Source organism: Lepidothrix coronata, unplaced genomic scaffold, assembly GCF_001604755.1.
Source record: "Lepidothrix coronata isolate B3197 unplaced genomic scaffold, Lepidothrix_coronata-1.0 Scaffold1, whole genome shotgun sequence".
In the NCBI taxonomy this organism is placed as follows: domain Eukaryota; kingdom Metazoa; phylum Chordata; class Aves; order Passeriformes; family Pipridae; genus Lepidothrix; species Lepidothrix coronata.
In genome coordinates this window covers 17,373,712-17,400,440 of record NW_016690181.1, presented here as the reverse complement: position 1 = coordinate 17,400,440, position 26,729 = coordinate 17,373,712, and the positions used below count along the sequence as shown (strand labels likewise).

Genomic DNA, 26,729 nt, shown 5'->3' with positions numbered 1-26,729 from the left:
GAAGGATGTGGGTCCTGTGCACAGCTGACCTCACCTGGGCTTGACACAGCTGTGAACCTCTGGCCCCAGCTCAGAGGATAAGGATGCATATCTACAAAGGTATTTAAGCAACGAGCTCCTTTAATGCCTTTGTGCATCTAAAGCCCTAGAGTGGATCCACCAGGTTTTCTTAAGCAAGTATGTGGAGAAGCTGGACATGGGTTACATGTTGACTGAACCTCATAGTCAACTCAGTAATCACTGAGGTGGAATCTGCCTGCCTATCTCAAGGAGGAGGTGGAAACTGGGCTAGGAATTATGTTTTGTGAAAATACAATACAAATTCCTAACCCAGTTTTCAGTCGGGAGAGCATGTTATTGTTGAACAATTGATACCACTTCATGGAAGCTTATTTTCTGTGCCTTAAGGGAAATTCAATTAAATGAACTTCTATTTTAAAACACTGCTCTTTCCTGTCACTGATGAAGCAATAACAGTTGCAGAACATGGGATTTTCTGGGAGTGTTGGTTGTTTGTTCTCATTTATATTAATTTTGCAGCCTCCATTTGAATCTTATCTATAATACTCCCTGAGACAGCCCACTAGAGACCTAACTGATTTCACTAGTGACTTCAGGCTGGTGTGTGCTTGCTGCCCACAAGGCAAGAAGAAAGGCATGTCCCACAGCTGCAGGAGGTAATGCTTAGAGATACTGTGGCCCCAGTAAATAGAGCTGTACATGACAGTAGCTGAGGTTTGTGGCATATTTCTACCCATAGGCTGTTGCTGACACCCAGACGAGCTTGTTTCTCTGCATAGTGAACTGCTTCTGTCATTAACCAGCCCAGAAACCAAAATGTTCACAAGTGGTACGAGTCTATTGTCTAGCCTTTGCCTTTCCATGCTCGTTACAGCTCAGCAAATGCAGAGATTTGAATCTAGCATGACAAGAAGTGTCAGAGTTGGGGGTTAATTCTCTGTGAAATAATTTTGGTGATGGGATGCTGCCAGAAAGCTTGACTCTACATTTCTTGGACACCCCAGATTCCCACAGACTGCGAGGAGAGATCTGTATGGGCAAGGAATGCAGCTTGAGCTTGCAATGTTTCCAGCTAGAGATATCTTAGCACCTGAGTGGGATGCCCTTAAGAGCCTGCTGTGTCAAAAAGGTGACCCTTCTAGGACTGGAACCATTTATAGAATGCTGATTTTTAGTGCAGAGCACATTTTTATAACTGACTTCTATAAATTTTAAATACCAGGTCAATTAAGCTTGATAGTGCTGACAGAGTCTTAATTAAATCAGTGTGAACAATATCAGTCTTGCGTAACTGTTTCAGTCAAAAGCATCAGAAATTATGATTTTTCTTCATTGTCCCTTGTATGGGATGATGGTCTGAGAGCTTTTTCCCATTTCCAGTACTGGTGGCTCATTAATTTGTCCGTAATTTTGAGCTTTCTACTCCACTCCCATCTCTCTTCGGTTCTCCGTTTTGCTTCCTTACCACTAACACTTTGGCTCATTCCCTACCATCCTGTATAGTGGCTACAGAGAGTGCAAGTGGCCCTTCTGTCCCTCCATTTAATAGTGGAGGGTGCAAACGTGCAGTCTCTCAACAAGGATGGATCTTGCAAAATACCAACTACCAAGAGCTTGTATTTGGTGCCCAGTACTTTTTTTTCTTTTCTTTTTTTTTTTTTTTGGAGGCAGACTGAGTCCCTGGACAAAACTGTCATTTAAGCACAGTGGAAATTCAGTCTGCAGGTAGATTGTTGAGCCAGGGCTGCTCCAGGATGTTGGCAATCCACGTGACTTTGGTGAAAGGGGTGCTGATTAATTGCTTGGGTACATAAGAGTTAAAGGTAATGTAATGTCTGGTCTTGCTGTCAGTCTCCTACCTGTCTGCCTGTGCAAGGGGGACAGCTCACCTGCCAGCCTTTGAGTCATGGGCAAGGGCAGCCACACGTGCAGACGAGCACAAGCCAGAACAAAGCCCTGTCCTCGCTCCACAGGTGAGGGGCAAAGATCCTGGCAGGCCCCCTGGTAGGAGCTCACTGCTTTCTCTAGTTTCAGTACCTGTGCTTGTGGCACACAGAAGTAGCTGTTAGGTGAGGTGAACGCAGGAAATGCTTATGTGATTCCTGGAACTTCAGCCTGCCGGGCTCCTTCCTGGGGGACCATAACACTGGATGCCCGTTGTCCCCTCCTGTCACCAGATAGCTGGGGAGAAGACAGCAAAAGTCTGGCTTTGCCTGGCCTTATGCCACCCATGGGTCAGCTAAGGAAAAGGAAATCCCCAACTGCTCCCACAGACAGCTCAAATCTGAAAATGGTGCGAGGGGAACTTAACCTGGACATGATAGCTGACATCTGACCTGAAATCTCCTCTTCAGCTCAAGAAATAATTTGCTGTCTCTGTCTAAATGTTTTTGTCTGTCTCTGCTTGAAAGCTTTAAATAATTTCACAAAACTACTCACACATCCCACACTGCAAAACAGATAAACAGGGAGAGGAGCTGCGTGCGTTTAACAAGCTGGAATACAACCAAAAAAGGACTTAAAGTCCACGATCAACTTGGTAGCACACAGGGGCCACCAGGGGTGATCACAAGGGTTGACTTGAGTTCTGCTCCCTCTGCTGCTTTCTTATCCCAGTTATGTCCTTGATCTCTGAGTTAATCATTCTCTGATAACTTAGGCTTGATCAAACCTTCAGCTCTTGTGAACAAATGTTGTTGCCATCTTCAGGGAACATGTGGATCAAGTTCTCAGCATCTTGAAAGTGCTGCCATGTCCTGAAATCCTATTTCTTAGGCTGCACTTCATCTTGTCTGTTCTGCATTTAGTACCCTCTTGCTTTGTGTTCATACTCAGCCCGCATGATGTAGAACGCAAATACAGAGGTTTTATGTGAGACTACTAGAAGATTGTAATCTTCTGGTTTTATCTCTCCTTCCAGACATATCCTGAAACGACTCGTTCGTTCTTCTCTTTTTATTTCACAATGTAAGCATTTCATAGAGGAGGTGACATCTTTCAGTGCTTTAGCATTTCATCTCCCTACGTCTTCACATTTTTTTCCACTTTCTCATCTGCATGTTACCAAATTAATTATACTGCACAATGACTTTAAAAAGACAAACAAAGGCTAACAAGGATATTTCTTGGCAGTTGGTCGTTGTTTTGCCTTGGGCCCATATCTTTGCTTGCTGCTTTCCACTGGGTGCTGAAGCCGTGCTTGTGTTTAAAGATAACTGCTCTGAGCATGATTATATCTTATTTTCTGCGTATGCTTTCAGGAGGGTTTAATGTTGGATAATCTGCCCACTATAACCACATTTCCAGACAATAGCAGGCTGCAGAACACAGTGCGATAACGTGTTGGCAAATCTTGTTTATGTTTGTTCCTTGTCATTATATTTAGATTCCAATGGTTTAAGTGCACACAGGGAAAAAAAATAAAAGAGGAAAAAAAGAGCTGAAATCAATGGCTGCAGATATACTCGGTTTTTGTAGTCCACAACCAAAGATGACATGGTTTCTAGGCGAGGTGCAAGATATTTTTCCATCTGAATCTGTCTGTAAAATCAGCATAAGCTAAAATAAGATCTTTCTATCTACTCATGCAGATTGACTAATCATGTTGATGTGACTGGAGCAACTTTCAATAATGACATTGGAGAATAACCGCAGAAGCTATCATCTTCTCCAGGGGATTCCAGGTAAATTTCTGAAGCTCAGTGTGTCTCTCAAGTGTGAGCAAACAGAGGCTGTTGAGAGCAGATGAAACTTCCCATTCTTAGTGTCTTCTTATGACACATTTTGCACAAGCAATACCACAATGCTAATTGCTTTTGTAGCAGAGTAATTTCTCTTCATTGACTTTTCTTCTGTAAGCATAGTTAGTAATTGAAATAGTCAAATTCCATTTGAGATTGTGCATAAGTGACTTTGCTTCGGTTTCCTGTCTTGTTAAAGATATAGCCAGTGTTTAAAGAGTTAGGAAGTTGTGTTTCTTGAAAGACCCGTTCCTCTAAATTCCTGCAAGCATATTTAATTTCTGAGTGCCACGTGTCAATAAAGTCCTGAAAACATGCTGAAGGCGCATTATTTCCACAAGGGTCAGAACCATCTTTTGCAAGACTAAAAAAAGATCTGATCTTGTCTCAAATTGTACTCCTGGTTCCTAGAAATACTTCTGCTAGGAGATAAGGAAAATGATGTAACCATGGATGTCCACTGGGTATTCTGGATTGAATGAAATCCTCCTTGTGTACCATGGGAATGGTCACAGAATAAAAATTCCAGATGGGCTAATCATAACACATTTACTGAGGTTTCAAGCTGGGACATCTGGGAGAAAAACTATAGAGCAAAATGCTAAAAAGAAAACGTGCATTCATCCTAACAGGGGATGGCTCTTACCTCGGAGTGGCCAGAGCTCCTTACTGAAGGGAAATGCCGTCTTCATTTGACCAGCATTAATTAATTACAGGATTTCCCAGCCAGTCCACACTTGGACTTGAAGGTGAGCTCATGAAGCTACCTCTTGGGCATGAGGAGGGGTCTCTTGGGGAGCCTTGTCCCTGGAGAAGTGCATTGTGGAAATCTCTGGTGTCTGGGTGAGACTTCATAGTGATATTCACTATTTGTCTTCATTAATGTTTAAATTTGTTGTGTGGAGAATAGAGCTGACCTTGAGCTTGCTCTCTGTGCCATCTACAGGTATTGGGATGAGAGAGGCTTCTCCTCCTGCTGAAACCATCTTTATGCTTTGCATTTAATATAAACAGTGTGTTTAGAAATGTATTGTCTGTGGCAGATCTGACACCACAACCAAATTCTTTAAAATAAAATGTTTAGGGGGAATCATGTGTCAGCTGCCTAGCAATGAAATGTATGGAATGGAATTAAGCAAACCTTTTCTTAATTAAAAAATGAAAATGGATTCTGAACTTTATGTAAGGGTCACTTTGGGATGATTTTTAGACAGAAAAAATCTTGGCTTTCTGGCAGAACAGCTGTGAGGGAGTGTTCTATTCATTAGAACACAATTTGTCCAAGAAAATATGTTCCAAGTCCTAATCAATTTAGATGAAAACTTGCTGGACAGGGTTCAAGCAGGCCAGTTATGGAGTCTTATAAAGCCAAACCCACATGTCTCAGTGGGCAAGAGGCAAGATAATCTTAGCTTACAATGGAATGTTTAAATTTATACAGCAAAGACACTGACACAGGCACAAGGGTTGGTTCTTTTGTGTTTGGTTTTTGTTTTTTTTAACCAGAAACGTGTGAAGAATCAGAATTTTTAGAGAGAGGGAATATCCCTTTAAGATATAATCACTCATGGTGAATGGACTGTGGCCAGATTCATCCTTGCTCTAGCATCTATAGAAAGATTTCTGGAAAAGACCAGCTTCTGAAGCACTAGAAACATAGGTGTGCCTCCAAATGAAGGTCCTTGGCATCACACGCTCTTGCAGAGTTTTATAATTCCCAGCTGTATGAGGGGTTTTTTTTGACAAACTGCTTCAGCAGTGGAAATTCAGCAGTTTGGAGAAGCTGTTGCACGGTTAGCCCTTGGGAAGGTGACAGCATGCACAGCATTGTTCAGTGGTTAAATGCACGTTCTTTATCGTGACACATCACTACCGAGCACAGAAAACCACAGGCTAACACACCCCCAGCCTTCCTGGTGTTAATGGTAGCTATTTTAGGGTCTGCTTCTCTGTCATTCAGTTAGTTTCTTCATTACTGCAGCTAGTGTTTCATGATAAAAAAGGGTGCTTAAATAACTTTGAAACAATGCATTTGCTGAAAATTCCCATAGGGGTGAGATAGAACCTGAGCAATCTTTAACCTGGGGAATATCTCATTTCTTAATTTGAAGTGGTTTTCTACCTTGCAGAGTCTTAGCTATGGTTAATGTCTACCACAAGCATGAATCAAGTGTGTCTTTCACAGTAACTGTCCGTGCTTCATAGAAAACCATAGCAAGAAGTTGATCTCTGAAGTGCCAGCTTATATTCGCCTCTTTGCTGATGGATCCTCTGCTTTCCTGAATCTGTTGCTGGGAAGTGACAAATCCACCATTTCTCTTCTCTCGTGACTCTCCTCTGGCACTTGAAGACCTTCACTAGCTTCAGGGGTGAAAAAATAAGTTCATTCTAGCTGTAACTGACTCTACACCACAGGGCAGTCCCTCAGTCCTAAACTTGTTACTCACTAGCCTTCTCCTATCCAGGGACTGAGACCTGAGTCAGGAGCTGTCTTTTCTCATCATGACTCTGTAATTTCAAGGGGCAGCGAAACACCCCTTCTGTCAGTCCTCCTCCTTCTCCTCCTTTGTCCAACAGCACCATCCACAACACCACCCATGCACGTGCATCCACCCTCTTGACTCAATCTGAAAGAGAAGGAGCATACAGTATTGTTAAGCAACTTGTGGTTAAAGTCGCAAACTCTGGAGATCTCTTGACTACTGTAAACGCCAGCAGTTCGTTGTCCCACAGCCTCTTCCTTCCTTCACACCCCACTCTGCCAAGTCAGCCACCTGAGACCCTGCTTACTGCTCTTGTTTTCCCTGGCTTTCTTCACTTGTTTACTTAGAAATCTCTTTCCCTCCCCTTCCCTCCATTTGAATTTCTTGCAGGAGGGTCTTATAAGGACACCTACTTTTATCAGAATTTCCTGAGAATTAATAGGCAGCTTTTTTTGAGGCTTATGTGTTTTGAAATACAAATGTAATCATTTCTTAATTGCCACTTTCCCAAACTCTGCTTTAAAACAAACCCTTTTCTTACGGAAAGTGGTTTTAAAGGGCCAGTTTAAAAGACAGACTCTGTACTGTGGAGGAGGAGGGGTACTTTGGATCCAGCAGGACAGCCTGTCACCCAAGGGAAAACAGCCGACATGCTGCTGAAACTGGCTGCATATTTTCGTTTCAAAAAGCACTCCAGACTAAAACCACCTGTGAGTTAGTCTAGCCTCTCCGGCTGATTTAGTAGGGCCTGGTGCAGAGTGTCCTGTCAAAAGGCACACTTATTTTCATAAGGCAAATGAATCAGTTTTTATGTGGCACAGTGACAGCTCATTGGGATGAACTCATTAAAACCTTGTAAAACAAACTGTAAGTGAGAGGTGCAATATTTCATTATTGAAACCTGCAGAATTGACAGGCGTCCTATGGAAAAGTGAGTCATATTCTCTGTGGTACATTCTGTTCATTCTGTTATGATAAACACGGGTGTTTGTTTGCTGAGTCCATTAGCATCCAGCTATAAACTTGATTAGGAGGACATGTTCCTCAGCCCACTGCTGAGTTTGTGTGTGCACTGCTGTTTGGTTGCTGTGTTGTATAACAGTACCAGTCATGTCAGACTGCCATGCCAAAAGGAAATAACAGCACTTTCCTCATTTCTTTCAAATCCATCCTGAATTTCTATTAAAGACATCAAAGCAATTACTCTAATACTTTCCATGCTTTCCGAACGACTCATCTTTTAAAGAAACTACTGGAAAATAAGGCACAACCAAGGTTCCTCAGTTTCAGGGTTTGAAGCTTTTAAGAATCTCATGGAAAAAAAGTCAAAATAAGAACCACAAACCCATCTTCTCATAAAACTCTTCTCCATATTTTATATATTAGTATTGATTTCTGTGCTACCAATTGGAGTTGGTTTTACAAGCTACGTGCCAGAAGATAAAACAGGTCATTAGTCTATTAGCGACTGCAGAAGGTAAATTAGCTGACCAAATGTGGTTATTGCTCCTGTTGTTGGAAGACAACAGCCAAGAGAATGACTTTTAAATAGGATGATGGTTGGCTGCATCTAGAACCAGCAGTGAAATAAGAGATTGTCTGCTGGAAACAAGGGGACTTCTGGGAAGGAAGTTTCTATGCAGCATAAGTAGCACTTTGAAAAATCTGACTTTTGTCCAGTTATAAGAATGGGCAAGGTCTCCAAATTTTTAAATGTTTGCTGCATTTCTAACAACTGTAGATGGGGCAGGAGGGATTGGTGCTGACTTCAGCAGGAAGAGAGCTGGACATTAACCATGGGTTAGAAACTTGTTGGGTTATAGCTCGAAGCATTCTATGTTTCCATAGAATGACTTGCTCACTACAATTACTTGTCTGATGCAGTGCTCCAAGGAAGTGAGGTTACTCTCCTACAACTCCTGAAAGGAAGGGCTGAGGACAGGGAGCATCCCCTGTCTAGCTCTGACAGGTAGGCATTCCCAGCTTCTGGGGTGCACAATGGTACCCTTAAGACTGTTTTGCTGACCTTTTTTCCTCCACATTCTGTTCATACGTCGAGGGCGCAGCAACACGCTGTTCCAGACTCTCTCTAGTGCAAGAGGAGCCCGCGCAAAAAAACTTTGCAGTAACAAGCACCATAAGACTGCAGGTAAAATAACTGCTTCACTCCTCAAACTGAACCTACCATGGGGTACTCATGTAGGAAAAAAGGAATCTTTTGCCTTTTTCCTCTGGCAAATATCTGGTAGTAGCTTTTGGGATGCTTTCTGCCCTGATAGTAACTTCTTTTTTTAATTTTCTCTTCAAGTTATCCAATTGCTAAAGTCTATTCCTCCTTTTCAGTTCCATTTTACAGGTGTTTCTAGTAGTCCAGGAAAACTGTGTATTGTTCCTCCTCAAAGCCTCCTCATGCCATCTTTTGTTGAGGCAGAGAAATGCTTCAGAGCCATGTCAGTGCTTTTCAGCATGCAGCCACATGGACAAGCCAGCTCCAGGAGCTACAGGTTCCCAGAAAGCCACCTCCCATCCCACAGCGAAGCAGAAGCTGAAGACTCTCCTCACCCACTGCAGCCTCTCACCTTACCTCGTGAGTCATGTGTCGCAGGAGGGCATCTCTTAACTCTAAGGGGGATGTTTAATAAACCTGAGGTTTCTTAATATTTAGATGTTCACAGTTGTTCACAAAAAGTAAAATACACAGTCCAGCATGATCAGCTACACGCTGGGAAAAAATACACAGCACTGTACTCGAGCAGAGCCAGGATCTCTGTGGGTTCTCTGGCAGGAATGAATGGTTGGCATCGTATTTTTCTAGGTAAAATACAAGAAGTTTATCTAGTAATAGAGCCTGTTGAATCTAGAGCAGCCTGAATTCTTGTAACACCCCCTGCATGCACATGCCTGTGTTGCAGGTGGAAACACTACATTAAGAAATGAAGAGTGACTTAGAATCATGGAATAGCTTAGCTTGGAAAAGACCTCTAAGGTCATCAAGTTGATCTGACTTGATTTCTGCTATTTATCCCTTACTATTCCCTGTCCCTATTAACTGTCCTGTTTCCATTGTGGAAATTGTCACCCTGTGACCACATGGCTGAAGTGATTTTTTTTTTTTTATTTTTTTTTTTTTAACCTGCTCTCCCTGGAGAATGGTATATTGTGCATGTGTAGGAGCTTAGACTAAAGCAGGGAATGTTGGAAGCTGCAGGTGCTGGTCTTTGCTGTGCTGGCTCCTGATGAGGCATGGATGTGTAAAGCTGTTTGGTATGTGCTGTTGCAAGAAATACATGTGCAAACATGATGAGATATCTGCGGGTACAGGAGCATCTCCTTGGGAACTCTAGTGTTTGGTTTGCTGACAATATTGCTCCAGTGAAGCAGCTTTTAGTTTCTTTCTACCTCAGTTTGTTTATCTGTAAAATGGAAATAGAGAACTTCCTAGAGAACCCAGAGCTACATTGTTAATTACTCATAGCTTTTGCATACCCTTGAGGAGAGTATAAGCTATAAATCTCTGAAGCTACATACCAACATTTCTGTGGTTTAAGCATCAGGGGAGCCCCTTTTCCAAAGACACTGCTGTGTTCTCCTGACTATGTGTTCCATGGCAAGCCTGTGTTTGGCCCTTGGCATGTGGAGTCTCGGCACCTCGACCCCACAAGCCCTTTCTGTGTGCAGAGCCAAGTGTTTCTGCAGAGCCTGTCCTGCTGGGGGCTGTAGATGGAGCTGGGAAGGTGCTTGTTGTATGTGCTGTGCTTCAGAGGTGCTGAAAGCAGCATCTTGTAGACCTGAACAGTCTGCCAGGGCACAGTAGTGCAGTGGCCCTCTCCCAGCACCAGCACGGCCCTTACCCGAGCCAGGGCCAAACACTGCACACAGGGCCAAACACTGCTGGGACTGTGGGCATGCACAGAGCCTCCCAAACAGGCTGGAAGGTCAATCAGGTCATCCCGTGCCTCTTGCTAACAGCCCCCAGTGCTTTACCATCGGCTCCTTGGAGACTGTGACATTTGAACTTACCCTGGCTGCCCCAGCACAGGGAGGTCAAACAAATTAAATTTCTCTTCAAATTAGCTGTATGTGGCTTTGATCACTGTCCATTTGAGACTGTGTGTGTTTTAGCTGGAAAAATGCATGCCACGTTCCAGCCACCTCCTCCAGCCGGGGGAGCCGTGATGCCCCTGGCAAACGCGTGCGCTCGCTGAACGTTACCGAGCTGGAGAGTTATCACTGAAGCGTGTCCTCCTCTGTCCAGAAGGATCCCAGTTCACTGGGCCTCTCTCTTACAGATGTTAATTCCTTCCCACTATCTTTACAAGTTCTAACAGAATAGTAAGCTGCAGTAAAGAGAGGGGATATGTTCAATTTAAGCAGCAAGATTACTATGTTCTGAATAAAGCTGTATTTATTAATGATTACCTCTGTGCCATGACTTTAAATTCAAACAGCTGGACAGCCTCTGCTCTTTATTAATTTCCTTGGATCTTTGGCACGAAGCCCTCAATTCCTGTGATGTAATGGTATAAAAAGTTGGCTCCTGCCCGAGCTTCCACCCACAAGTTCTAAATTTGGAGCATGGCAAATTTCTGCAGATTCCAGAGACAGGCTATGCTCAAGACGTGCTGATGCCTTCAGTCCCATCCTATTGCACCAAACAACAAGATTGTGTGCTTTTTATGACTGGGATCATAAATATGACTCAGATGCACATGTTGTCTATGTAAGCACTTGGGGTTGGCTATCACTTTATGGCACTGGGAAGAAGCCAAGCCAAATAAAAATTGTTTTGAGTAAATATTACATTTCTAGAGCATGAATAACTTTTCTCTGCAGCCAGCGTGTCACTAATGGGAATAAGGAAGAAGACGGGGTGGGGGGAAAACAGTAACTAAATCATCCCACTAAACACAGACTGTCTGCAGCAAGACCTGTTGTTTCGACTCGACTGGGGTGTAATATCCCAGATAATTCCTAGCAGGTCTCAGCAAGGACATGAATGATGGAAATAAAAATAGCTATATAGCTCAGCACTATCCTGCTGCACTGCTCTCTTTTGGGTGGGATCTCCATCAGTGGTATGTAAAACAGGCAACCAAAGAACCGAGTGTCCTTCTCTCCCCCACTCCCAAATGTGCAGAGGCTCAAGCATGTGGATTGCTCCATGGAGATCAGTGTTGCTACTCACATGCTCAGCACTAAGCATGTGCACATGTCTGTCCAGGATCTGGGCCAAAAGGAAGGATGAGTTTTTCATCCTGTGCCTTTGGGACCCCGGGGGTGTTTGCATTGCAGAACACAGGGAAATAGAAAATGAGCCCACATGCAGCTTTGTGCTGCTGTACCAGAAGAAAGCAGCTGACTGGCAGCTCTATGAGGCAGGGATATGCCGTCCCACTACATGCAGGACCACTGCATGGCTGCTGGCTCTACTCTAGCTCTTGCAGCAAGCTGATAAATCTCAGCATCCCCTCACTGCCCAAAACCCCAATTACTCCTGCTCTTGAGTAGGAGCAGCTTATGAAATGCTTCACCTACCTGAAATGCAAAGGGATTAAAAAAAAATGCTCTTTCTGCAGGGCATTTTCAGGAAACATCCCCTGATAAAAGGAATCTTCAAGTGTCTCAAAAATAATAGCCAGATAGAAATAATAAGTGAGAGTCTAGCTTTGAAAATCATTAGAGCCTTTCCCATTTTCCTAATGGGCACATAATCCTGAGTAGTGCATTCCTTCCCATTGCACCTGTGAGCCTTTACATATCAGATAACTGCTTTCCTGAACTTTGTTGTCTTTTCCTTTTTTATAGGCTTCTTTCAGATAGCAGGCAGAAAGCCTGGCTTTAAAAGAGTTCAGACAGGAAGCAGCAATGTTCCAGGAGGATTTCTGAGTCCATCAGAAGAGCAACTGACTTCTCAAAGTGTGGATTTCAGAGATCCCTAAAATATTTGGCTACACTGTTGGAACAGGTGAGTGGGGAGGCGTCAAGAGCACTCGACATTCTCATGTCCCAGCCGTCCCTATCAGAAGGGTTTGAAGAGCTGTTCTGTGCAGTGGGCTGGACTGGGGCTTGCAGATAAAATGTTTTAAGGGCTCTGAGTCCTGCAATAACCACAGCAGTCTTGACGTCAGCAGACCTGTACCTCCAGGAATTAGTTCTGAGAAATCAGTGCCGGTTTGCCCAGCTAAGGCAGTTTTGACTGTCTTTGAAGGATCTGGGTGATAAGTCTTTTTTCCATGCCTTGCAAGCTGCCAGTGGTCATTTTCTGCCAGAAGAGCAGCCCAAGCAGTGTACAAGGGACTGGCTCTCTCCCCTTTGTAATGCATTTTATGATTTGGAGAAATATTTGTAATGCAAGAAAGTGTTTTCACATATTAGAGCTTCTAAATTGTTAGAACAGTTGGAAAATCCTAATTGCCTTTAGAAGTCAAAAAAAAACAGCAAAGAAAATATTTTTGGACTGCAGAATTAACAAAACTCAGAGCTAAAGATTAGTTTCCAAGACCAAAAATATGTTCAGGGAGTCCCGTTGTACTTGTGAGTTTAACACAAATACTTGAGCCTTTAAAAAGTGATTTGCACCTACCCCCAAACTTGTTGCTCTGAGTTGCAAAGCTTAAGCTCTGAAAACTCTCCAGAGATGTAATGTCGAGGTTGCTCATGTTTAGATTTACCCCAGGATGTTTCCGGAACTCCACATGCACAAAGGAGGGGAAAACCTACCTGGGATTGATTTAGAAGCCTGAATGAGAGGTGACAAAAGGGGGCTTGGCAGGAGTGCTGGCTTAATTTTCCTGAAACTACATGGGGTTTCGCTCCAGTTAATTAGAGAGTTGAAGGCTGTTTCAATCTGCAGTTCTTTTCCAAGGCTCAGAGGAGGTTTTCTGACTGCCAGGGATGAGGCATATAGGTGGAGGCGACCCTGCAAGGGCCTGGCAGGGGCTGGTGCCAGGGGTTCTGGTTGTACAGGATTTGCCCTGGTACACATGGTCCTTCCCAAGGCCTCTTACAGCAATCTGATTTGCACCTTGTGGACACAGTTTCAGGATATCACTTAAAGAGCCCTCTTTTCAAGGACAGCTTCCTATTTTGCAGATGTCTCTGTGCTTTTTTAATGGGTAAACATCACTCATGTTTCATCAATGGACAGCTGAGGCATAAGGAGGTTAAGGGACCTGACGAAGGTGATAGCAAGTCAAATTGTTTGGAATTTTCTAGCTCTGACATATCATCTTTCTAAAGCAGGAAACCCTCTCAGGAGTAGTAGGTTTTCATTAAAACAACAGTTCGAACCTGTCGATCTCGATATATCAGGAGAAAGAGGAATGTAGAAAATGTGAGAGGTAGCTTAGCCTCTCTTAAACTAAACCACCAGGTTCACGTTCCTATGGAGAAACAAATACCCTGCAGGCATCATGGTGTCTTTGATTTATTTTTGGAAGTCGAAAACTCCTCCTTTTGGTGTCTGAGCTAAGAAAAAAATGAGGATTTTGTGGGCCAACAAAAGTTTTCTGGAGGAAAAAAACCCTCCAGTTCCACTTCTCAAGGGCTTATGGCATGAGCAGTTGAGCTAAGGTAATCCAATTTATCCTCCCCTACATTTCAAAATTGGATTAAAGTTCGTAAGTCATTGAGGGAAACTGTTACCCAACAGAGTAACTGTATGAGTCTCAAATTAGTGTGTCAGGCCTTTGCAGCGGCGGGTGCAGACCCTGGTTTCAGTCACTTGAATAAATCAGTGTGCCCAGAGCAGAGGAGGGAGCGAGGTGCAAGTCGGTGAAGCCCCCCGAGCTGTGATGACCGGGTATGCTGACAGCCTTGTCCGTCATCGGCCTGGTCCTCCCTCTGTTTCCTTTTCTTTGGTGAGATAAGTCATCCCAGCCCTAGGAAGAGGTTTTGGCTCGGTGCTAGGTGTGGGTTTTTCCTCCTGCCGCAGCAGTGTGCTGCTGCACGTACACAAAGTGACGCGGCTCCAAGCGTGCGCCCGGCTCAGCTGTGCAACACCCGCGCGGTGCCGCATCCCCGCGAACCCGCCCCCCAGAGCAGGATCCGCAGATGTGATTCATTAGGAGCCTGCCGAGCAGGGCTGTGCTCCCCGGGCTCTCCCGGGCCGTGCGGCGGTGTCCGGCTGCCATCTGGTGTCCGGCGCCCGGGGGGGCCCCGCGCATCCCCCGCGCATCTCCCGCCACCGCGGGACAGCCCGAGCTCAGTGGCATCCCCCGGGCTGCGGCCAAGTCGTGAGCAAATCTTGCCCAGACTCACCAGGGCCCCCCGCCACGGTATCTCCCGCATTCCTGCGGCAGATCTGGTATTTCTTATTGTTCTCCCCGTCTCTGGGGGAGCAGCTGCCGCTGCCTGGCTGGCCTGCCGGGGCAGGAGCTGGCGGGGCCCTGGGCTGCGGGTTCCACGACTCGCCAGGGGCTTTGGAAAAATCGTGTCAGTCTTCTCGCCCTGCTTCGGCATGTAGGGACTTGGGGCTCATCAGGAGGGGCAAGATAAAAATTAGAAAAGAATGGAAAACTGGAAAAGCAGCGAGCGGTCGTGCAGCATCGCTCTCCCAGGGGTGGTGTGGGCTCAGCACACGCTTCCCTGGGTCTGGCACACACTTCCCTGGGCTGGGCACAGGCTGCCCTGAGCTCAGCACTCACCCGAGAGCTTTCTGCTGAAGTAGTTGAGCCAGCCTGCAGCAACACATCACCTCGAATTTGCTGGGTGGGAAATGCCCCTAACTGGGATGCTGGCGGGCACAGGGACACCAGTAGCAGGGACTGGTCAGAATGGGGTGAGGGGAGAGGCAGACACAGAACTGTTCTCGAAGCTGGATGGGACCAGTTTGTGCTCTGCACCGACAGCAGAACTGCTGGAGAGCAGCCTGGCCCAGCAAGGGTGTTGGGCACCCGGTGTTGTTTTCTTGTTCCCTCTTCCTCTGGTGAACTGCTCTGCCAAGCTGGTTCTTGTACCATGCCCCATGCCTGCGCCGTTCCTTGAAATATGATTTCAAGGAATATATGCTCTGGATTTTCTCCTGCTGTCGGGGAGGATTTTCTGGCTGGAGGTGATCTGAGAGCAGCTGTAGGTTTGGCTCTTGCCATCTGAAATGGTGACAGTGAAGGGAACATGCTGGAGCACGGGCAGGCAAGTTTCTTTTGTGAGCAGGGCCACGTGCAGCTATGCAGTGAGAAAGACTTGGGGTGATGGGTGTTTTGGGCCAGCCGTCTTCCCAGGAAGCTTCATGGGCCAGCAGCGACCCCCTTGGGCATCGTGCAACCCTCACAGGCAGGCAGTAGCCATGTTAAAGCAAAGCAGAAAACACAGAAGATGCCACCTCCATCCCCACAGGGAGCAGCCACACCACTCAGCTTTTGGTGGGGCCTGTGTGTGAGCAGGCCATACCCTGCCTCCATCATTTCCCACCTTCTACCTGGGAAAAAGCAGTCCAGGGCCAACACAATCTTTCTGTCAGGGAGGGAAAGCCTGGCTGCAAAACAGAGCATGCTTCTCCCTCATAGGCAGATGTGGTAGTTGACTGTGTGTCTGGGAGAGATTAAAATGGCCCAGTGCATCACTGGCAAAGGAGATGGTTCAGGAAACACAACCTTGGGCAGCTCCAAATGCAAAATTTCAGTCCCAGTTACGCTGTGAGAGGGACTTTCCAAAGGTGGCTAAGCAGAGTCTGACCGTAAGTAGATTTTTTAAGTTGTTTTTTAAAGTTGTTTTTTTTTTTTCTTGTTTAGTCAGGACTGAGGAACCAGCACCCCAGAGGACCTGCAGCTCCCCAGCACTCACACCTTGAGTCAAGGCTGAGCTACACAAGCCACTTCAGAATGGAAAGAGAAATCCCCGTGCTCTGGTAGGCACTGAAACAGCTAATCAATGTCAACACCAAGGAAGTCCAGGCTGCTTTTGAAACTGTCTCATGTCTATGCTTGAGTTTTTAATCCCATCTGAGATGCTAATGTGTTCAAATTAGACTTGCTGGCCAAGGTAGGTGAAAGGACATGGGCGCCTTGTGCAACTGTGGGCGAGATCTGCCAACGCAGACCTGTGCACATCACCTCAAACATCCCCACAAACACCCTGGTAGGTTCCCCGGGGTGAAATCTGTGTTGCCTGAGCAAATCGCTGTTGTGTGCTCAGAAAACAGGCGACAACAGGAATAACAGCGAGTGTTTGCATGAAGACGTTTTTAGGCCCAGATCCTGTAAAAGCTGTTTGTGTGCCGTAGCCATGGCAAGTAGCTCTACTAATTAGCAACGATATTAATAACAGAGAATAAAGCTGGTGCTAGATCAAGCTCCTTTGGTAGGTGATGTGAGCAATGAACACACTGAGTAGGATAGAAAGGGTTATTTTTTTTTGTGGTTTTCTCATTTATTAATGAATTTAAAAGAACGGTTGATGGGGAGAAGTGAGTGCAGTTGTTATGGAGGTTGTGATTTCTTTTTTTCTTTCTGTCAACGTTCTGCCCAGTCTGCCATGGGCTTTCCTCTGACCCGCTGCTCATATCCTTTTACATTTCCTCTGTCAAGTAGGCTAAAATATGAGAAGAAAAAAAAGCAGAAGGGCTTCCAGGGCTGTGTATATAGGTGTTAAAAACCGCCTCATTAAATCTCCCTCTCAAGGCTTTTCAGGATGTTTTTAATCTACTGTTTTGCATCATACTGGTCCAATTTTAATTTCTTTTGGAGGTGAGAAGCAGTCACCTTTTTCCAAATCTATTTTCGTCTTATGTGTTAAAACAACCACTGGCATTTCCTTTTTCTGAAGGATGAGTATTTTTGACGTACCCAGAAAGCCAGTTCATAAAACAGTGCTTTTCTGCACTTTTGCTTCCTGGCATTTCCAAGTAGTTGAAGTTCACAGTGAGACTCAATGTGTGGAAGTCACAACAGCCTCTGAATTCAAGTAGTGTCACAAATTTCTGTTTGCATTTTATTTTGGACCTCATGGCCACATTAGCACTAGCAGGAGTCCTCAAGATATGATGTTTGTATAGCTGCTCACCCTGCCAGGTGGGGAGCTCCAAAGTGTTTCAAACCATGGGCTGATATCCCCTCCTCCTAACGCCCACCCTGTTTGTGGTTTGAAGGGATGAGTCTGAGTCCTGCTCTCAAAAGGGGAGTACGTGATGCTGAGCACATCCTCCTCTCAGCCCCAGTCTTGCAGCCTCGGGGCATGTGTAAGAGGCACCTGGGAAAACACTGCTTGCAGCTAAGGAAACTTCCTTACCCATTTTTCCTTGCTCTGCTTTACTGCCATTAGGAAAGCTCTATGACAGCCCAAGCTTTGCCTGCAGGTGTGAGATTGCTGGATGCTGTATCCAACTGTACACGTTGTCCTTCTGTGCTGCAGTGGGGGTTTTCAGGGAAAACATGCATGACTTAGCTCCAAGGCTTTGAGCCTAAATTTATCCTAAGCCAGTGGTAACATTCATAAGATCTTTTTTTCCTAGGCTGATGGGATGTCTCTGGGATCAGGCATGCTAAGAGAGGAGCCGAACTGGCGCATGAACCCAGGGACAACAGGGAGGTGTGTGATGGTGGTGCAACAGGAGACCTGGCTCACAGTGCTTTTCCCTTGCACCCCCTGCTGCGGGGGAAAGGAGAGGAAGAGTGTGTGTCCCGGGACATCTCCACAGGTAGGGAACACCGCACTAACGAGGGCTGGGGACGCTGAGCTGGGCCACCACGAGGTGGCAGCCGGAGCCAAGCGATGAGGAGCTCCGGCCCGACGTGTTCCTGCCGCAGCCCCCTTGGTGTTCCTGCCCTGGGAACTCCGGGGACAGCCAGGCGGGGGGCGTCGGGGGTGCGAAAAGATCTATTTTAAAAAGCAAACAAAAGAGAGCCACAATTATCAGATAACCAGCATGGTGCCGGCAGAGTGGAAAGTCCCGAAAATTTTGTTAAGTGTTGAAGGAATTTGTCATTCTCTGAGAGGGGACAAGTGTGTAGCAGAGTAGAGTGTACTACTGCCTCCTTTCTGTGCCCTTTCCTTTGGGAACAAATAATGACCTCTCTCCCCGAATGACTTTATGGATATCCCCTTTCCTGGCCCTGCACTGGTTTACTCAAAAATTGTTTACTTAACTGCTTCACATATTTGAGATAAAAATCAGAGCAGTTATTTTTCAGTTCACTTTTACTGAGACAGATGATGCAGCTCGTGTTCCAGGTGGCCTGTGTGACTGAGCCATAGGATCACAGAATGGCTTGGGTTGGAAGGGACCTTAAAGATATCTCTTTCCAGCCACCACCCCCCACGATGAACAGCTACAAACAGTTACTGCTTTGTGGGGTTGGGTCCCCCCATCAGCCCAGGATACGGATTCTATCCTAAGACACTCTTTCTTTTCCCCACATGGGCTTTGCTTTTGTGGATGTTCATGCAGGACACTGAAACAGAAGTAACATAAGTTGATGGAAACTGGCCTGTTAGTTTGGGAATGTGTGATTCACTATGCACAGCTCATAGATCAACTCCATAAAATGATCGCAGGGAAAAAAAAGATCCCATCCTGTTTTTAGAGGGAAAAGCATGGTACTCTGTGGTATTGGTTTGCAGGACTGTTCCACCAGCAGCAGGTAAATTAAACCTGAATCTGGTGAACAAAGGAAAGCGGGCTGAGCATTCCCAAGGGTTCAGGAACAGCAGCCACAGCTTTCCACTGGCCTCTGCATGGCTAAGCCCAGGGTGTAGGTAAGGCTTCCTGGGGCAGAACAGAGCTACCCCTAGTCCTACAGTTCACTGAGGATATCCTCACCATTAGCAGGCTCGTTGGTTTGTTGGAATAGCAGAGCTGGAACCCTTGGCCTCACCGGAAATGATACCACAAAGGGATGCAGCTTCCCATGCTCACTGTTCCATGAGCTGTGGTGACTGACTCACAGCTCTGTGCTCCCTTTGAACGCTGTTCAGTGTCACTTTAAGGGGCTTAGTCTAAAGCAGTATTTTTGCTCAGAATGCAAATGGTTTAATATTTAAACCAACCTCTCCCCCACCTTTACCGTGCAGCGCTTCACACAAAGCTTTCCTAATTTGTCAGAGCAAGCAGGGCCGACAAAGCTAAAAGGAAACTTGTCTCATTTCCTCTTCTAGCAGTGAGTAAGAGCTGACTCCAGACAGACATATGGGGCTGACATGTCCCCCTGACGGGCTGTTGTGTGTGTCTGTGCCCAGGTGCCTCTCGCAGCAGCCGTGTTCCCGTCAGCTCCTGCTGAGCCCTGCTCTGCCCTTGTCCCAGGTTCCCATTCCAAGGTTCCTGTGCTGCTCTAGGCACAACAGCTGCATCATTTCCCTCCTGGCATCCTTGTCTTTCAGAGACAGCTAAACTGCACCCTCCAAATACTGTTCCTGAGCAAGGCTGGCTGCCAGAGCTGAGCACCATGATGCTGTACCAAGGTGTACTGAATACAAACATGTAAGAGAAGCAATGCTGTTAAATTATATTTGTGTTATCTGTGTGACCATTGCCTCTATTAGAGCTTTAATCTACATCCCATTGATCCAACCATTAAACTTCTTCCATCAAAGTAATACCTCCACACAACAGTTACTGGATTTTGAACACCAGTAACCCAAAAGAAACCCAGGCGAAAAGACACTAATTAATTCCAAAATGTAAATGACTTTATATTACTTTATTAAACAGCCAATTCTAAAGAACAGTAAAAAATATCAAAACATGCATCATTTGGTGTTCTTAAAAAACGGTTGTCCAAAATAAAGACCGTTAGAAAAATTAAACAAGTTTAGCCCCAATACACCTTTTGCTCTCCACATAAAAGCTGTTGGTAGTTATAAATACTGTTCCAGCTCCTTTAGCAAAGTTTAACCACGTGCACATTAGTATTTCTATTACAGCTGGATGTTTTTTTTCTTCACAATGCTTCTGTAAACGTGATCAATGTTTTTAAAAAATGCTTTGTTATCAAGCTTAAAGAACTATTGTTTTCCTGTACAGTAAGTACAAATACAAAGATCCTGGATTTTCCTGCCATTCTAATTAGCACTCGATTTACTGAATCATTAAAGATTTCAATTAGTATAAAAATATAACCAGAGAATAAATGTCTGAGAAGATTCAGTATTTGAGTGAGTCTTAGTTAATAGGCAAATAAAATGGTATTGACTTCCAAATCTGGGTACCACTTCTGTACAACTTTTGCTTTTCCAAGATCCAAGTATCACAGTGCTGCACGCAAAGGCACTGCTTATCCACCTGAAAAATTCACTTCTTATTTACGAAAAATAATTTAACATGTAGCTGAACTAACAGGCAGGTGCTAAGGGATGGATGTCTGGGGTACAAGCAAAGCTGACTCAAAGCCACACCAGTGGGCACCTGCTCCTTGAGGGGGGAGTTCTCAAAATCTCTGTACAAGTTAGCAGGAATCCTGTTTTACTGAGCAATAGACAGACTTCTTGTCTGCTGTGGGAGATCTACAGAGCAAAGTCACAGACTTGCTGCTTTTCCCTAAAGAAACAGAAATAATTGGCTCTGTCCCTGGGAAGAATTGTGAAGCAGAGCAGCAGGCTCTTTGGGAAGCCCTGGTACTAGAAACACTGAAGTTATTTTACTGTAAGGAATGATTTTTTTTTCAAAACAGGTTATCATTTTTATTTAAAAAAAAAGTGAAATTTATTTTTCCTTTTACTTTTTTTTTAATCTGTCCTCCAATTAAGATAAAAGTGCTACATCTAAAAATGGTGGTATGTTCTAATCAGATTTCTTGCACAAACACAGCCTTGATGCAGATGATATCTGGACTGTGCTACCACCTTCCATTCACCTGTGAGACAAACCTGCATCTTTTAAACTATTAAGAGAACTCTCAAGGCTTTATTTAGCACTTCTCAAGTGTGAGACAGTACGAAAACGGTCTTGCACGACTACTTTTTTTCCAAATGTCTTCCAGCAGCATTTTCTACATGCCTATTTCTAGTTCTTTTGTTTGTATTCTTGCAAACAGAGGAAAACAGGACACCAAATCCAACCAGGCAGCATGCACTGCCAGCCCACCCTCACTAAAGGATGTGTCTGAGCACTAAGCACCATGCAAAGAGCAGCAGATGGACAGAGTAGAAGGAGGCTCAGTGGAAGGAAAGGTAATGCTCTGTCTCAGAGTTGGACACAATCTCCAGGACTGACTTATCCTGGGTTTAAATTATACTAACTCAACCAATGGAACAATTGCTTCCCTCACTTTTTGGAAGGAAAGTGATGCTGCTTGATTGGTTAGCTGCTGTCAGATTGTTACAGGCTAGTACATAAACAACTCCGTCGCAAGCTACATTTCAACAAAAATCTTCAGTTGAGAAGTCTTTTATAAAAGAAGAGAGTTTCTGGAAACATGAGCGAGAACAAACTGCAAGTAGTGTCAGACACCACATATTGTAATTGCTCAGCTCTCAGCAGACACACTGACGTGGTAAACAGTATTTCATCTGTACAAAGGCACAACCTGCTGAGCAAACTAAGAACTTTGCAAGCGAGAGGCTGCTCTGTGCAAAGCAGGACGAGGGGAGGTGGGCTGCCATCCACAGACAACTCGTCAGCCACCGCCGTCACTCAGAAGTGGCTTTTTTTCCTTTCCAGCTCTTTTGTCTTTCCTCCAGTTCAGCTTCAGTGAAGGCAGCTGGGCCCCAGTTTGTGATTAAGTGAGGATTCTTGGAGCCTGGAAGAGAGAGTGCAATACTTGAGAGGGCCATTTCTGACAGGGATGTTGCACACCCACCACAGGAGGATTTGGAAAATGCTGCCTCTTCTGTGACTGGAAACCTTCTCAAAGGTGACCCAAGGACCTGCCTGTCCAAGGAGGGAGGAATGCCTGGGCTGCTGTCACTGAAGGTGCTTAGCGGGAGTTGTCAACTGCTGCAATCTTTTGTATCCTTATCTCCCAACTTCCAACCCCCACCTTCAAATAGTTCTGTGTAAGAAACCCGTCTTCTTGCCTTTAGAGGTGTCCTTGAAGAAAAGTGATCTCTCCAGAACTGCATTACGAAGCCACTTTCCTCTGGGCTGGCATGCTATTAATTAAGCTAAGAAATTAAACTATTTCAGAAATCAAATACTTACTTCACGGTTTTGAATGCTAACTGCATTCAACACCAACACGATGCAACGTTCAGGCTGATCCTTGCTTTGTATTAAACATAAAAGAAACAAACAACAATAATAACGACAATAAAATCTTTATAGTAGGGCCAGTAGATGTAAAGACTTGAAAGTTACCATCAGCAGTTCTCACAATTGTGTTATTTATAGGCTGCCATGAAACCATTAAGTCACAGGAAAAGGCAGACTTCAGTAATTCACCAGGTGATCTAAGTACCTGAGACAGAATGAATGCATATTTTTGTAACTTTTCTGTTGATAGCTTACCTGGCTCTATTAGTCGAATTAATCCCTCATGATGAGCTACTTTATCTTTCCAACTCTTGGTGTTATTAGCTGCCGTTTCCAACTTCTTCTTAACCTCCTGAAATAAGATACAGCCTGCTTGAAAACAAGAACAACTTTACTCTGTTTATATAAAAAGATAAAACATCTTTTAAAACCAAAGCTAGAACCATGCTAATTCAGCCAGCCCTCTGTGTTAGTGAGAGCTCAATTTCTAACCATCCCAAGTAATTTAGTCATCACTGGGGGAAAAAAAAAAAAAAGTTGTCAAACCAGAATCCCAAAATAACTTGGTTTTAAAAGATTCTGTAGCTGTGTAAGCAGGGCTCATCTTCATAAAGATTGAAAGCGTAAACTGTAGTTTCAAAACAGGAAGATGCACTTTCTGTTCCAAACTAAGTATCTCTCACTACGAGAAATCATAAAAAAGGAAAAGGACCACTGCTCTTACACCCAAGCAAGACAGAGGCATTCTTCAGTCTAAACTGGGCTTTTGGGCAATTCCAAATGCAAGGCTAGAATGTTTAATTATTTCTATATTAATTGTTTTGTGGATTTTTTTTTTTAATGTCTATTGTATTCAGCAATTCCTTCGGAGTACTAAGTGATGTTTCGCATACAAAAAGGTGAGATGTCACCTAAAGAAATGGCAAGTACCAGTGAAAAGCAATCTAATGATGGTGTGAGATGTAACACCAACATGGGAAGTTGTAAAGAGTCCACAACTACCCCACGTGGGCCCTTGTTCATGGTCACTGCAGCATTTGTATTCTGTGCCAGTCAAGAGCTCATTGGCTTGTCCTTCACAGAGCTCACCTCAATGGCACGGAGGCCAGCATAAACACTCTCTCCAGTTAAACAGAAACCCAGCCAGGTTTTGTTTCCTGACCTAAATACACGCAGGATCAACACCTCCCCAGTCCTGGAAATTGTGCCGCACTTCAGACTCTGTACTCGCTGGATTCTGGCTCTTATTTCTTCCACAAACTGACTTCCACAGCTACTGACCTTCACCAAAAACACTCAGCAGAGCAGAGAGCAGGCCTGGCATTTGGGACAGGAGGCACTGCTACACATTGAGAATCTGAGCTTAAATAAATTTTCGAGTGCATACAGTAACACATTGATATTTCATCTGTAGAAGACAATATTGTGCAATTACATCATCAAAACACTGCAAGAATAACTAACTCAGAAGCAAAAGGCATTCAGTTATGAGAGTAAGGGGACTGCATATGAAGTGAGTCTACAGTAGAAGACAAATGCACACAGAGTGTTTCAGGATATGACTGAGCTGACTTGTATGCAAATTGGGACAAAAATAAATAAAGGAGGTGGTGTGTCTGAAATAGGTCCTCTTCTTCAAATGTATCCACTGGTCTAGACCAAGAAAACCTGACCCAACTATCCTACCTCTCATTATAATCTTTGTGCCATACTAATCCTTACAGAAGCATAACAGTGATGAACTCCAAATTCAGTCAATCTGTGGATGAGAGGTTGATGCACAGAACAGCTCACCTCGTACTGCTCAAGGGCCTCCTTCCTTTCCAGTTCAAGTTGTTTCAGTTGCTGCATAGCAACTTGAAGAGCCTGTTCCTTTATAATTCTCTGGTTTTCTAGCTCTTGCTTCTCTGCTTCTGTCATCTGAATGGTCTGTTGCTGCTGCAAATGCCATTTTTCCAGTTCAGCTCTCTTTGCTGACTCCTCTTCCAGCAATCTGCAATGGGGATTGTTTTGTTAACTGCACTAAAAAGTAAGTTGTATCCATTACCTAGCACACATGTATGGAAGCAAAGTTAATAGTTTATTTTCCCCTCCCCTTTTTTTAAAAGGGTAGGAATATATTGTTTATAAAAAAAGAGCTTGGGAAGCAGGGAAAAAAAATTATTGCTTGCTGGTTTGCCTTCAGCATCAAGCTGCTGATCATGCCAGCAGTGCAAGCAGTCTGACTGCTACAAAGGGCTATTCAGAAAATGTAGTCAATAATGCAAACACACAACACAGAGCCCTAGAAGAAACAAGTATGCATCAGTTATCTTCATTGTCTTAGTACCGAATATATGAAGAAACAAACCACAGTAGAAAAAGCCCAAGTGAATAAGAGGAAACTTAACCCTTTATCAGTACAGTTTAAACCTGCGATAAAATACAGTAGAACGTCATATTTACAGTTAGTGCTTTATAAAATAAACAACTGAAAAGCTTGTACAGAGTGATCTCAGTTTTCCACATGCTGACAAGCACACCACCTGATGGAAAAATAAGTGTGCCTGCTTTTCTGAAATTGCTGAGCACTCCCTCTACTAAGCACTAATCGAACATATTTAAATACCAGCTTGAGCTTTCATATCTTGAGGGAAAATAAAACCTGTGTTTTGACTTGAAGGTCATTCCAGCAGCATGTCCAAGAGGCAAACAATCATTAGTGCATGGCACAGTTACTTACTATTTGCAGGGGAGGGGTGGGGAACTGAAATACTTTTCTACCTGGTCAAAGCCATACCTGGCCTGAAGTTTCCTCACAGTCTCTTCATCTTGACGTGCCTGTCTCTCATCCTCCAATGCTTCCTGTAGCTGTTTATACATTTCTTCCAGTTCACGTACTCTTTGTAAATATTGTTCCAGTTCAGATGATTTCTGAGCAACCTGCTCTTCCATCTTTTGCCTTACCTAGCAGCATAAATTGGGGACACATGAGCTAACATTCAGCTCAGGGTTCCAATTTTTAAAGGAATTGCCAGGTTTCCCTCAGATGACATTTTCAGAGACAAACCTTTTCCTGCCGCCTGCAGAGCAGAACTGACAAAATTGTGGCTAGAACTGTAGATGTGTAACTAAGAGCATTAAAAAAAAAAATTAATAATACAAGTTACTTATGTTGCTCTACTTCCTGCAGCACAGGATTTTTACAGGAGGTTCAAACCTAACTTTGGTCAGTTTGATCTTCTTGCTTAGTTTACAGATACACACTAAACTGAAGGAAGAGAAAGCTTGCAGAGTGGTCAGACACAAAAGTCAGGCTGATTTAGTGACAGTTTCCACTCTCTTCCTCAGGCAAGTCCTCCCTTGGCAGCAGTGTATCTCACACACTTGTCTGGATGATGACGGCACCACATCAGCAAAGGACTGGAAAACAGCTAAGGAGGTTGGCTCTGCTAAGAGAAGAGCCACTACAACAAAGAAAGGTAAGGGACAGAGGAAGGTGAGGGAATGCTGCATATCCTCAATCCCCCAGTCTCTGATCCTTATCATCCCTCTTTCACGGACCAGAGAGTGAAACCAGGAGTCTGTGACTCCCACAGAGGCCATTCCTGTGCTGGGTCAGCAGGAGGCAGCTGGGATAAAGCACCAAGCCCTTGGCATTTACCAACACATGGCATGTCCTGCATAGCCCCGACAGGCTACAGTCACGCGTCAGAGGGTGGCATGTCCTACCCCACTGGTCTGCAGTCCACTTTCCCTCAGCTAACCGAAATCCCAGTGACCCAGAAAGTGATTGCATTCAGGAATTCACACTCACTCATAAAGCAGCACTGTGTGCATTTATGTCCTGAGATGTCCCATCACACTGACTTAACAATTTCTGCTTCTTTTCTCCAGATAACAGAAAAACTCGTTATGCCTGACAAAGCCCTTGAAGATTGAGAACTAGTTCTTTTGGAAATTCCCAGTGTAGGTTAATAGCAACTTTACTTTTTGTATTTGTGTGTGCGCATAAATGTAAAAGGGGACACAGCATAAAAAAGCAATAGTTCTGGGAATATATAAAATGCATTTTGATTATGCCTGATTCATTTTGCATATTCATACAGCACGTACTGGCCTCAGGTTCTCCATCTTTGAAAACTCCAAAAACCTCAGCCTGCATTTATCCTTCGAACAGTCAATTTTTTTCCCAGTTTTCCAGTAACACTTAAGCCTTGAAAGCTATACAAATTGTAGCCAAGCTGTGCCAGTCTTTGAATTCACCAGTAAAAATATTTTAGTCCTACATCTCTAGCAAACGCAACGCAGGTTGCATTCTCCAGCCTCCAGCAAAATCTGTGGAATCCTTTCAGTGGCTCCTGTGAGGGAAGCCCTTGCTGC

At 44.4% G+C, this 26,729-nt stretch overlaps 1 protein-coding gene and 2 long non-coding RNA genes across 4 annotated transcripts in view; 2 read left to right on the top strand and 1 right to left on the bottom strand.

The window, feature by feature from the left end:
* On the top strand, nt 1-26,729 carry LOC108496005. Its single transcript, XR_001874286.1, has 9 exons — nt 1-99; nt 3,612-3,704; nt 4,394-4,510; nt 8,588-8,831; nt 12,050-12,209; nt 15,976-16,091; nt 17,694-17,879; nt 25,698-25,828; nt 26,244-26,729. It is a non-coding gene; the product is annotated as an uncharacterized LOC108496005 (long non-coding RNA).
* Nucleotides 19,860-26,729, bottom strand: part of SWAP70 (SWAP switching B-cell complex 70kDa subunit) — a 39,220-nt gene continuing 32,350 nt past the window's right edge. For both annotated transcript variants that reach the window (XM_017812297.1, XM_017812306.1), the window contains 4 exons: nt 25,147-25,313; nt 24,162-24,360; nt 22,623-22,719; nt 19,860-21,915 (listed from right to left, as the gene is read on the bottom strand). In XM_017812297.1, coding sequence (XP_017667786.1) covers nt 21,806-21,915; nt 22,623-22,719; nt 24,162-24,360; nt 25,147-25,313 — 573 coding nt within the window. In that variant the 3' untranslated portion in view covers nt 19,860-21,805. The remainder of the gene's footprint in view (nt 21,916-22,622; nt 22,720-24,161; nt 24,361-25,146; nt 25,314-26,729) is intronic.
* Nucleotides 21,840-23,989, top strand: LOC108496009. The gene is made up of 2 exons (XR_001874287.1): nt 21,840-22,124; nt 23,544-23,989. It is a non-coding gene; the product is annotated as an uncharacterized LOC108496009 (long non-coding RNA).